The following is a 13,670-nucleotide window of genomic DNA, read 5'->3' on the forward strand; positions in this document are numbered from 1 at the left end:
TAGAGCCCCTGCCTAGAATCCCCCAGTGAGGGGCTGGGGTGTGGCTCAGTGGTAGAGCCCCTGCCTAGAATCCCCCAGTGAAGGGCCGGAGGCATGATTCAGAAACTGAGGACTTGCTTAGCCTTAGGTTCCATCCCAGGATATATACATAAGCAAACAGGCACAACCTTTGCACCACCCCCTAATGTGTGAAATTAGGAGGTCAAGAGCAAACCGGTAAGAATCCACGTGACACATCAATCAAAAGACAAATTATCACTAACACACAGGAGAAAGTGAATTTGGACTCAGTGGCCCTAGTGGTTCCATTTTGTTAAACAAGAATGTAGGAAGAGCTAATGTCAGCAAGTCCTACCCTTGAAATGTGATTTCCCTGCTTTGTACAACATTCTAGCTTCAGAAAGAAAAGAAGTTGAATTCCCAGTAGGATAATAAAATGGACAAAGGACAAATATTTAATAATGAAATAAAAAAATAATGTAACCCAAGTAGGGCAAATTAAGGAGACACTGAGATAAGATGTTTGCTTAATAAATTGTCTATTTGAAAAAAAATTAATATTCTCTGTTGGAAAAGTTGCAGGGAAATGGGTATCTTTACACACAGCAGGTAGAATTGTAAATTAGTTAAGACTTCCCGAAGGCAATTCTACAGACATTACAAAACTGTATTACAAAATTACATATCCTCTGACTCACATCCTTGAATTAAAATTTATTTCTCAAAGTTTACCTCAAGGGATCGGTGGGAGATACGTGCAAAGATTTCTATATCAAAACACAAACCATAATATATTTTATAATAGAGAACATCTTTATAGTGTTATAGAGTTATGGAAGGGATTTTTAGACACATGGTTTATTGCTGTCTTTCTTCCATTCCTACTTCTAATGAGGAGGGATGTCTGAGACCCTATCAGGAGCATGTATCTCCGAAAGGCTCAGCTGTCTGCTTTCCCACCACAGGGACAGCTCACTGGGTAAGGGGTAGCCTTGGGGATCCCTTTCTTCTTTCACTGTTACATCCACCTACCCAGCTAGACAGCCTCTGAGAAGGGACTTCACTCTCCTCAGCCTGCCTTGCCACCTGGCAGAGTTTTTGGGCTTAGAAGTTCGGTGGAAAATGTTATACTCACTCAAAGATCCCATTTGTCTCTGGTCCCTAACCCTGCTAGATACAAGGTGGACATGGTTTTTATAGACTTAAAGGTTGTTGAGACCCTGGTGGCTATTGGGGAACTGAACTCTAGTTCTCTACAGGAGTGATATGCACTCGTGATGGCTGAGCCATCGCTCCAGTCCCAACATGACTGTTATTAGTTTGGGTTCATAGGGGTAATAATGTGTTCGGGGTCACTCAGGTACCAGATGGAACATCCAAGCCACTGAGTCACCAGACAAACTCCATTCTGGGCACACAAAGAGAGTAAATTGAGAGCATATGCTAAGCCCAGCAGACCAGGATAACAAAGTCTTTTGTAGAGCAGACGGAGAGTATGCCCTAATCCTCTGTTTCCCCTTTGCCTCACAATTCTGTCTAAACATGTAGCCAGAATGCTTCTGAACGATAGCAACAACAACAACAAAACCAGTATAGGCAAGGCCCTATGTCCTCCCTGCAGTGGCTTTCCATACCATTAGACCCCCAACTCTTCAAGCTCCCTTCTGGGATGCATGCCTCTAGCTTCAAACCCTCCCCCTGGTCTACACATCTCCGTTGCTTTACCAGTTATCACTTAGTGAGCATACAGACTAGAAGAAGCAAGGCCATTTTGTAATGGTAACACACCCCCATGGGAAGTATTATATCAACCAACAAATGTGGACCCCCCCCCAAATGCCCCAGATACAAGACATTAATCTGCTTAATTCAGTGTGGCACACTGATCAGAGATGCCTACCTGCTGCCTGGCTTTCAGACTGTGAAGAACAGGGCTGTGACCATGCACTTTCCATAGAGAATGTGCAGACCTGTTGTGGTTGTGGAGTGCCCTCTGTCTATACCTTGCTGTCTATAACAGAAAAATCATAATAGTGGCTAATAGTTATTATGTGTCTGCAAGAGGCTGGAGTTCTTGGAAGGACCCACGAGTTACTTATTTATTTATTTAACTTAAGTTTTGTTGGGTTAGGGGTTGAAACCTGTCCTGGCACATGCCAGGCAAGCATTCCACCCCTGAGTTCCAGCCCCGGACCCAGCAACTGTTTCATTCTCACAACAATAATATGGTTTCTGTGTGATTGATTATTTTGAGTCAGGGTGGTTGGGAAACTTACTAGCAGTCTTCCCCAACAGACTGTAAGATGTAAGTAAAATAAACCCCTTTCTCCCCAACTTGCCTTTGGTCCTGGTATTTATCACAGCAACAGAAAGCAAAGTAGAACACATGTCTTGTAAATGGAGACCAGAATTGAGTTGTGTTTTCCTTCTTTACAGGAAGGTAGCTAATGCCAGTGGAAGACACCAGACACTCAGAACTAAGATGAGTATTTCCTGGAACCCTATTCTTCTCTCGTGGAGATAAGGATTCCTTGCGGAGATACCCCATGATCTTTCAAGACCTGCTCTCTTTGTTCTTTGTGGCAGTGTCTAAGCCACTGTAATGTTGTTGAATTGCCAGCCCAGCCTTCCTTGCATCTCAGTATGAGCACATGCACACTTAAGCCAAGCACTCTGTACAGTTGCATATGTCTGAAATCATTAAGTTATCTGCATTATATCACGCATGTTCATCCCACCATCCACAATATTCACATAAAGACAGGCTCATAACTACTAACTGGACTACATTTTATAAATGCAAGTTAAAGAATATCACCAGTTGGAGTGTATATTGTTGGCCATTGGCAGTGAGCTTATGCTCCCATTTTGTCCCCATCTTGGTCCTTGCTGACTGACATCCTTGACCCCTGAACCTGGATCACAGCATGGAGCCTTCCTGTTCCCAGGTCCCCAAGTGCTTTCTTACCATTGCCAGTGGTATGACCCCAATCAAGTCCTTCTGGCTCACATAGATCTTGGATACCCCCAAGTCAGACGTGATGTCTCCTGGGTATTCAACTTGCCACGTGACAAGCTGTGTGGTGGGTGGGTCACTGGGTCCTTCAACCTCGACGTCAATCTGCATGACTTCGTAGGAGGCATCGTCCACACTATGGAGTAGGAATGAAGGGAAACAGAGGTGAGCAACTGAGACGCAGAACTCACCTGTGTCGGTGTGGCGTTTCGCCGGCACCTGTGTTTGTGTGCTCCAAGCCTTGAGCAATTTAAGGACAAGTCACCATCTGCATGCTTGCCAGCCCTTGCCAGGGCTCTGACATCATCATTTAAGGGTAGCTCCTTCTTCTGAGCTATTCAGAATCTCCAGGACAGGGGCTGCATTCTCTGAACACTCTCTGACCCATCTTCCTTCCTTCCTTCCTTCCTTCCTTCCTTCCTTCCTTCCTTCCTTCCTTCCTTCCTTCCTTCCTTTCTTTCTTTCTTTTTCCAAGGATGTCTCTTTCCTGGACTTCCAGAAACAACTACACTGTTACGTTGACTTTATCTCAAAGCCAGTCTATTTGGTTGGGTGCACAGAATTTTAAAGGGTGCCATGACCTTGTGTTCCACTGATGGTAAGACAGTGTTGCAGGGAAACAGAAGACAGGCAAGGATGTGGGCCCAGGGACCATCCCACTGCTGATAAACATGGGCACATCATCAGCTATCACCCGGAGACAGGAATGGCTGTGACAAATGCTAGTCTCGAGCCATATGAGTTCCCATAAACACAGCTCTGGAAACGGATCCAGGCTAGAAGGCTATAACTATTTTAGCAGCCTTTGCTATTTTCATTAACTGTCTGCTTCTTCTCTTCAGAGTTTCTTTCTAGTACAATGTCCGCTCTTCTACGTGACAGGTGAGAGAGAAAATGGTTTCACGCTGGCCTTTCTTGAGGAGAAGATGAAAGAAGGGTAGGTGAGGGCTCATAGGGGCTGTCTGAGATGGGCTCTTAAAGGAGCATTAGTGAGCAGACATGTATCCAGTGAGTCAAGTTTCACATCTTCACAGAAGTGCCTTCAAACGCGGGCATTTACTATTTATCATTAGCGCTGCTTTATTTCACAGAGGACCAGTTTATGCAAACATGTCAGCGACATCACCTAACATGCAAACTCTCACCTGGAAGCTCAGAAAGAGACACTGTGAACACACACAGGTTAAGATGGCTGATTGCAGATCATGAGATTGGATCAAACAAAATCAAGATAAGAGCCATGAATACAGAAACAAGAGAAAGACCCGCAGAGAACAGAAACAAGGATGGTAGAAGAAGGCACCCCTACACCAGTCCATGCCAAGATGGTCCTACTGTTCCCAACCGGTCCTGCTCAAAGCATGTATTCAAAAACATTGGGTAGCAGCTATCCCTAGAGTCTGGCAGTTTGGATGCTGAAAACTCAAATCAAAACCTGAATTTCATGTTTTGGGGGTGAGGGGTGGGTAGAGAACAGTAGACTGTGGACCCAGTACCATAAGAGTCTGAAGTAGGGAGATCCAAAATGCAAAGAAACCAGCGTTGGTGGAAGTGTAAGCAGAACTCGGGGCAGAGTCCTGATGGATGCCATAGATGCTCAACAGCACACATAGAGGTGATGGTATCAGCAGGGTGATTAGGGTTGTTTCCTCAACACCTTCTGCCTCCCTAACACCCTCTCTCATCCCTGAAGTCTTACAGGAGCGTGGGAAGTATGTGTTGGGATGTGTAACAGTCAATCCAACAGATTAGAAAGGGCAGACACAGTTGGTCTTCTTCATTCCCTCAGAGACTCATGTACAGAAAGCCCTGCACTGCCCATATCACCCCCAAAGTACCAGAGATGGGGTGTAATTTGCAACCTGAGGAAATCAGAGGTGGAATTCTGGCCAGAAGTGGTCTTTGACTTATTTTGAATGTCTGACACCAGCAGCCCTACCCTGTCAACAGCAGAGAAAGTGCATCTCCCTAGCATGAAGAGACAGACTGAGAGAAAGTACACTATAATCTGTCATATTTCATTACGGACAGGATCTTACTATGCAATCCTGGCCAGCCTGAAACTTTCTATGTAGACCAGGATGGCAGCAGACTCAGAGATTCACCTGCCTCTGCCTTCTGAATACTGGAAGTAAAAATGTGTACCACCATGCCTAGCTATTTTACTATCCATTTAATATTTATTGTTTAATTTAATTTTTGTTTGCTTACTGTTTACTTACTATTTTTGAATTACACGTGTGTGTGTGTGTGTGTGTGTGTGTGTGTGTGTGTGTGTACCACCACATACACGTAGAAGTCAATGGTTCTCTTCTTTCATTACATAAGTCTTGAGGACAGAGGTTGTAAGCTTTGGCAGTAAGAAGTTGACCCACTGAGCCCTCTCTCCAGCCCTTATTATTTTAATTCTAACTAATGGTTTTGATTAGGTTCATAGAATGCCCACTTCTGTCTTTGGGTTATTTGTTGTGGCTTAATTTGTATTCTCACTGGAAAAGCCCGTGTTGTTTCCCTTTCTTCCTCTACATCCAACACACAACAGTCTTCCTGCTACTCACTGTGTACCCAACCACACACTCTCCTCTCATTCTGATTATACCTCTGCTTTCTCTCTTAACCATTCCTTTTTCTACTTCCCTACTCAAATGCTGAGACCATTAGCACTAAAAAAAATACCATAAACCAAGTTGTTACGGAGTTTTTTGTTGTTGCTATTTTGTTTGCAATGGGAATTTCAGTGATACTGTATTTGAATGTTCTAGAGAATGCAGGTGGAGGTCACAAGTGTCTTCACTCTCTGCTGCTATTATTCTCTGGACCACTGGTAACCCACCGTGTGTGCTACTTCAGTCGGCTCTATCTCCAATCTAATGCCACATAAGGACAAGGTAACTCACCAGGAGACTCACATAAAAGAAAATAAAAAGAAGTATGACTTTGATTCAGTGTCAGAGCCCTTGCCTAGAAGTATAAGACCCTGGGTACAATCCCCAGCATTGGAAAAATAAAACAAAATAAAATAAAGAAAAAATAAAACTAATAAAAGATAAGCTACATCCTAGAGGACACACACATCCTAACAACTGCGTAAATCACACAAAGAGAGCAAAAGCCAGGAGCCAGCAATGCACAATGGCATTTCACAAAGTGACATCTCAATACCAGAAAACAAAGATAATAAAATAGATGGGATTTCAGAAAAAGATATCAGAGTCTTACTTTAAAAACTAATCAAGGGCCATCAGAAGACTCCAGAGAGCAGTTGAATGATGTAAGAAAATCCACTTGGGACCCAGACAAGAAAGTGACCAGAGTGGATGAGATGCTCAGTACCCTGGAGTGAGGATTTGAGCACATAGACAGGAAAGGTGGCATGCAAATTGAGACACTGGAGTAGAACCACAGATATTTTGGAAATGCAGAGTCGATCAATAACATTAAAAGAAAAGACAATAGAAAGCACTGAACAGACAAGCCTGGTCAGAGGACAAAAAACACCAAGTGAAGCAAAACAACACTGAAAGCTATAGTGGGCAAATTGCACCTCACATACAAAGGCAGAAATGTTAAAACAACACCAGGTGTCTTATCAGCAACTCTAAAAGCCAGGAGAGCATGGAATAAATAATATGTTTCAATCACTAAAACAAATCGTTGTTAACCAAAGTTGCTACGCCTTGTGAAACTGCGGGAGAAATATGAACATTTCTTTTCTTGTTCAAGACAAGCCGAAGTCAGAGAAGTTGATGACCATCAAGGAAGTGCTGCAGACTATCCACAAAGGAATACTATAGACATAGGAAGACTAGAGTTTCTCTATGAGGACACAGGAAAATCTAGCATCTCATGAGAGGGCTGATGAATAGAGGGGCACTGGGAAGGTATCGGCACAACCCATGGATTCCCAAAGAGGAGGAAGGAAGGACCTATCAATAATCCAGCAATCCTCACTTATTTCTCCATTGCTGAGGTAGAACACTGTCTAAAAGCAACGTGGAGAGTAAAGGCTTTTTTTGGCTTACAGGGTCACAGTCCATCACAGGGAAATCTGTGCAGTAATCTGGAGGCAGGAATTGGAGCAGAGAATGCAGAGGGATGTTGCTTTCTGGCTTGTTCCCTATGGCTTGCCCTAACTTCTTTCTTCTACAGCTTAGGAATAGCAGCCAAGGCATGGTACCACCCTAAGTGAGCCTTCTACAACAAACATAAATTGATAAAATGCCCAAAAGACTTGCCCATGTGCCAATATGATGGAGGCAATTTTTCAAATGAGGTTTCTTGTTCCCTGGTGTGTCAAGTTGACAACTGAAGCTATGTCACACACCCTTTAAATATCCTCTATGAGCCTCACCAGAGAGAGAGAAAGATTTGTTTCAAGACACTTTGCAATCAACTTTGCTTTTAGGGTCCTCTGCCAACTCTCTGAGTCCTGTGATGTTTCCGTAAATCAAAGTAGAGGCATGAAAACTAGAATATTGGCTGTGAACGCTTTATCACACGTTGCATTTGAAAAGATCAAACGCCACATAGACACTGACCCTTGGCTGGGAGCAATATTAATAGCGGAGAACTCGAGTTATTAAGTCTTCCAGCCTCCTTTCTGTTGTTCTGATAAAACACTCTGAATAAAAGCATCTTGGGGAGGAAAGGGTTTACCTAGCTTACACTTCAAGATCATAGTCCATCATTGAGGAAAGTCAGGGCAGGAATTCAAACAGGAATTGAAGCAAAACCTAGGGTGGAATATGGATTACTGGCTTGCTCTGGAGATTATGCTCAGCTACCATTCTTATACAGCCAAAGACCACTTGCCAAAGGAGGGATGGCGCTTCAAGAGAGGGCGTGGCCATTCTGCATCAATAATCAACCAATAGTTTCTCACAGACATGGCCAACGCCCAGTCTGGTCAAGACAATCCCTTAGTTTATGTTCCCTGCTTCCAGGTGACTCTAGGTGTGTCAAGCTGACAACTTAACTAGAGCACTGTTAATACTTCTTAATAATATCCATGATTGTTTTTTATTTATTACAGACTAGAAGCCAATATATCATAGTATGGCTTTAAGATCCACTTTCACTCTGCAGCCACCCACATGGGCAACTGGCTTCCGGGGTGTGTGTGAGAGCTGTGGTTGCACGGTGACGTGGGTGTGGGAGACAGGGAGTGAAATTTCACTCCCAACTTTAGGCTGCTCCAGATGGTTCCCTGAAGGATACATTGGTGAAATTTTAGGAAACAAAAACCAAGCCAGAGGTGAAGTGGAGGGGTGGGGTTGGCGGGGACCATCTAGGACACAAGTGACTCTTTCCTTAGGGACCCCTTTGATATGTATTCCCGGTACCCCTTTCCATACACTTTCTAATAGGTCACCCAAGTGCAAGATGTGTGATATTAGGTCAATAGAATTGGACAGACTCCCCCATCCATTCCACATCCCCTTGTGCCTGAACCCTAGCTCTAAACACTTTCACTGGTAATGACCCAAGTCTGGCTTTCCTTGGATAGTCCCTGTTATGGTTTGAAATGTGTTTGAACATTCAGTCCTTAGCAGATGGCACTGCCTAGGGAGGCTGTGGAGACTTCAGAGGTGAGGGCTAGGGACGGAAACTAGCGACCAGGGGTGGGCCTTGATGATGATATCTACTTCTGTCCTCTTGATTGGTCAAGAGATGAGCAATTTGGATCACAGGCCACCTGCCATATGCCTTCCCCTCCAAAACAGACTACAGTCCGTGAGACAGTGAGCCATGATAATTCTTTTGGAGTTTTTAGAGCCAGTTTACAAGATCTGAATTTGAGGGGTTATTTGCTGGGAACTCAGCTGTGGCAGAGATTGTTGGTGATAAGTTAGATGTCCCAGCCCTTGCCTCTAAAGGAGCCACAGTGAGAGTCTAGCACCTCTTGTGGCAGCTACACCTTATGGGAAGAGCCATTGTCTTGGGCTGGGTCTTCCATCCTAAAGTCCTCAATGGATTGTTATAAACACTTTGTCACACATTCATATACCAATGAATCTTCATCTTATTGGATCTCCTATAGAAAATGAAGTAATTTTCAAAATAAGCAGGATAGCATCCTGTTTAGGTCTTTTTGTCAACTCGACCCAGGGTTGGGTCATCTAGGAAGAAAGGAACCTCAATTGAGGAAATGTCCCTACCACTCTGGCATGTGGACAAGCATGTGACATATTTTCTTGATAGGTGACTAATATGAGAGGGCACTGCCCACTGTGGGTGATGCCATTCCTGGTGTAAGGAAGCCGTCTATGCAAGCCATGGGGAGCAAGACAATAAGAAGCACTTTTCCATGATCTCCACTTCAGTTCTTGCCTCCAGGTTCCTGCCCCGACTTCCCTCAGTGATGGTCTCTGATCAGAGCTATAGCCTAGTAAAAATGCTTTGCTCTCCAGATTGCTTTTGGCCAATATTTTATGACAGTAATAGAAAGCAAACTAGGGCAGAAATCAAAGGCAATTAATAAATATTCTCTAGAAAAAGGAGTGGGGAATGAGGGAAGGTACAGAGGGCCTCACTCCAGGCTCAGCTCCCCTTAGAAGGACTCCCCACATTACCGTGGTCCTCGCCTGCAGTGGCATTTGGGAAATTTGCATCTGATGCAAATAAAGGACCAGATGTCTCCCACATGGAAGGACCACTGTCCTCCTTTCCTGTATCCTCTTTCATGTCTCATTCTCAAGATTAAAATGGGGATATTACTCAAACAAATTGTTTCTCCTTAGACATTATCATGCTATTAAAATTTTCCATTACTGGTATATTTTTTTTCTAACTTCTTCATTACCATTTTCTGTATAAGACCTTTTATGAGTAAGTAAAATATGCACAACTGCTTTAATGTATGTACTTTATAGTGAGATCTTCTTTGTCACCATAAATTTGTCGTCTCATGAACTCTCTTGTGACCAGAGTCATTCTAGAGGAGAGAAAGAGAGAGATCGCCAAAGAGGGGAAACTCATGGGCCAGGGTTTGTGTGTGCAGTACAGTGAAAACTGAGGCAATCTCTGTGGTGTGACTGGGATCTTAAGAATCCTGGGAGGGAGCTGGGCAGTGGTGGTGCATGCCTTTAATCCCAGCACTCAGCAAGCAGAGGCAGGTGAATCTCCGTGAGTTCGAGGCCAGGCTGGTCTACAAGAGCTAGTTCCAGAACAGCTAGGCAGCTAGGACTGTTGTATAGAGAAACCCTGTCTTGAAAAACCAACAAAACAAAACAAACAAGAAAACAAAAGGGAATCCTGGGACTGGGACTGACTGGGGCCGGAGGTGCAGGCGATTGGTAGGAAGGCCATGCAAGTCTTTAAAACTATCCCCCAAGCAGCCAGCTACGGCTAGCCAGTCATCTACGAGTCATAGTTTGCTTATGTACTTTTTTTAAGCTAAATTTAAGCTTAATTTTTGAAGAAAAAAGAGTATACAGCATAGAGCATGCATGGTCTATAAAGCTTGGCATATTGCTGTCCTACCCCTTACAGGGAAAGCTTGCCAATTCCTGATCTTTATCATGAGAATAAAGAGACAAATTAATAACCTTTAAAAATAATAAAATGGTATTTACTTCGCTACATAGATACTCCTCTAGAAGAGAACATGAACCAGTCAAGTACTTCTCCCCAGTGCTAATGAGAAAGTTCATATGTAAGAGTTGACCTGAGGCTATTCCGGATTGGAGCAACAAGAGAAGTGGAATGAGAGAAATTGGCAGAGGCGGGCCCTATTATAAAGGCTGCCATTAGGGTTAGAATTCATATACCAGGCTTCTTTTTTTTAGGTACAAAAAAGTACAAAATTATCCCAACTGAAACAGAGCAATAGTCCAAGCTTCAGTGGAAAAGGGAAGAAATAAAAGGGGGCATCCCTTTAGATGAATTATGGATTTCACAAGAATCTCTGCAGAACTCTAGAATGTTAATCAGAGTGGGGCATTTTTCTTAAGTGCAAACATCCTTCACACATTTGTGATCTCAAGTTCTGCCCTTGCATGCAGAGGAGTAATCCCCGTTAACCAGGATGGACAAATACACAGACAGCCTTGGCCTAGGACAGGGTCGAGTTTCCAGACGAGGACTTACCTATATTGCTTGAGTGAAACACAAAATGATTAACAAATAGGGGTGTGGCCATGTTCAAATGTGAAAAATCTACATGAACTTTGACCAGTTGGACCCATTGCAACTCATGCCATCATCTTAAATATGAAGCAGAAGTCCCAGAAAGAAATGTAACTGAGATGTAATGCTTGGGATGCTGTCTTCTGGATAGGACATAGTCCATGCCTTCTTGAGGAGACCCACACAAGATATGGACCATAGACGTTTTGTTATGCAAGGGAGGGCTCACAAGGACCCACACTTCATAGAGAATGCAGAAGCAGGAGGGAGCTTTGCTTGGGTGTACTAGCCTGTGCTCCTGTGAGTGACCATCTTCCATGCTTCCACCCCTCACTCACGATCCTGTAAGTAACCTCTCACCCTTGCTCCTGTGGGTTACCCCAATTCAACTTCAGCTAGACTTGAGTGCGGCTGCTTATTTATTCTGTTTAGGGTACCCTATCTAGGGTATGCAGATTTGTTACACAGCAACACAGTCACTCATTCAAAATGAGGTTTTCTTTGCAAGAGAGAACCGCTCCCACTTAGGCAATGTCCACATCAGTCTTTAAGAGCAAGCCCAACATTCTAATTATATGATCAGTGTATTGGAGATGAAATAGCCTAATAGCCTTGCCTCCTAGGTTTTAAGTTTCATTTATTAAAAGGCAAGTTCCCAATTTGACCTCTTTTGTTCCTATTTTAACTATATTTCTACCTCTGTTTTTCCTGGATTGACTTAAATGATCTTTTATGGCATACTTTACCTGTTAATCCATAGGTCAGGAAGGTCCAAAGTGGAGAGAGAGAGAGAGAGAGAGAGAGAGAGAGAGAGAGAGAGAGAGAGAAAGAGAGAGAAAAGATGGAAGATGGGAAATCAGCTGTTTGCAAAAGGCATAATTCTACCTAAAAGCAGCGAGTGCCCTTGACATCTTTGAGGAGCCCCCTCCACTCCCAAAGGGAAGGCATTTTCCACACTTGCTGAGCTGGAATCGCTACAGCAGACAAACAGAGGGAAAAAATAACACTAAATCTTTCATCTCCACTTCGTGACATTTTCTTAAACATATTCGCTTGGAGATAGAGAGATATTTTATTTTTATACATTTCTTTTTGTTGGGAGTTTTTTTTCCCCACTCAAAAAGAAAGAAAGAAATCCAATCTGTATGCCACAGACACATTAGTATCCTCGCCAGGGCTGCAGACTGTTGGAGACCACATCTTGTCTTGCATAAACAGGTACCTTGGATGCCCAGCATTCGTGATGAAGCTTTAGCCCTTCGTGCAACTTGGGCAGGAGCTACAAACTCAGAGTAAGGTGTAATTGGCAAGAAATGTAAGCAAGACAATCATGCAGTTAGTTTCTGACTGTCTCAGCCTCTCCCTTCTTGGGGAACTGAGAAAGGTCTGTAATGGACTAACACCGATGAAGACACCATCAGCGTTCTAGCAAGAGTTTATAAAGGTGTGCGTTATAAGATTTCCTAGCACAAAATTTTAATTGGAACTATTTCTACTACTACGTCTGGTGACACTGCTCCCTAGACCCCACTGCAACTATTTATTATTTTTAAGTTAAGATAAACTAAGCAGAACTTCTTTACACTTCCTCTCAGCAGAATGCCTCCAGGATTGACAGATGTGAAGCAGGGTTAAGTGTCTTTGCAAGTATCTTGGTGTTTGGAAGTGGGAAAGCCTCACCATGGCTGTGTGACATCTTCAGCAGAAAATTAAGGTGTATCACACACACACACACACACACATGCACCCATGCACACACACACACGCACACACACACGCACACATTGCCCCTGAACCCAATAGCCAAAGCATACCTGATATCTGAAGCAAGTATACATCCAACAGTATTAGTGCCACACTGAAATAAAAGACCTACAGACATTATTGTTCTCTATCTACAATCTCTTTAAGCATGTCATTGAATTGAATTGCTGGACTAAAAAGCTCTTACGTTCACATGAAAATTCAAAAAGGGGGTTATTAATTGATAGCGATGATGGGCACTAAATCTACTAATGGTTTTCTCAGCTCCCATCTGACATGACAAATGACAGAGCTCACGGGCTGAGATGTTTTATTATCCTGCAATAAAATTAATTCAAATATGTATATAGATAATTCCTCCTACCAAAAAAAGGTTTCTGTTTCTTTAAACCTTCATGTGAGACTGTCATGTCACCGCCCATGATCAATACATAATTGAGCTTCAGGCTTCTAGTGCCCAAGGTCTGGGGCTGAAGAATTAATTTGCTGGTTGAGGTTAATGGAATGTCAATTAATTTCTTGGTATAAATGTCAATACATTCAGTTAGGCTCTGTGATTTAAATATAATTAAAGATAAACTTCAAGTCAACGTTACCTTTTTGGCTTGGGATATGATGGGTGACTTACTAAAATTCTATGAAGTCACAAGGGAGGGGAATTTGCGTGTTTGCATGATCTCATCCAGCAAGTTATGTGTGTTCATTTCCAGTAGCTTGAGAAGGAAACAGCATTAAGTGTCCTCTTGCTTCTCTCCAGCCTTCA

The 13,670-nt window shown here is 43.2% G+C and overlaps 1 protein-coding gene across 1 annotated transcript in view; it reads right to left on the bottom strand.

Moving 5' to 3' along the window:
• Tmem132d (transmembrane protein 132D) overlaps positions 1-13,670 on the bottom strand; it is a 626,664-nt gene that overhangs the window by 188,468 nt on the left and 424,526 nt on the right. Inside the window, exon 4 of the mRNA XM_013350265.2 lies at positions 2,969-3,152. Coding sequence (XP_013205719.2) covers positions 2,969-3,152 — 184 coding nt within the window. The remainder of the gene's footprint in view (positions 1-2,968; positions 3,153-13,670) is intronic.

Source organism: Microtus ochrogaster, chromosome 2, assembly GCF_000317375.1.
Source record: "Microtus ochrogaster isolate Prairie Vole_2 chromosome 2, MicOch1.0, whole genome shotgun sequence".
In the NCBI taxonomy this organism is placed as follows: domain Eukaryota; kingdom Metazoa; phylum Chordata; class Mammalia; order Rodentia; family Cricetidae; genus Microtus; species Microtus ochrogaster.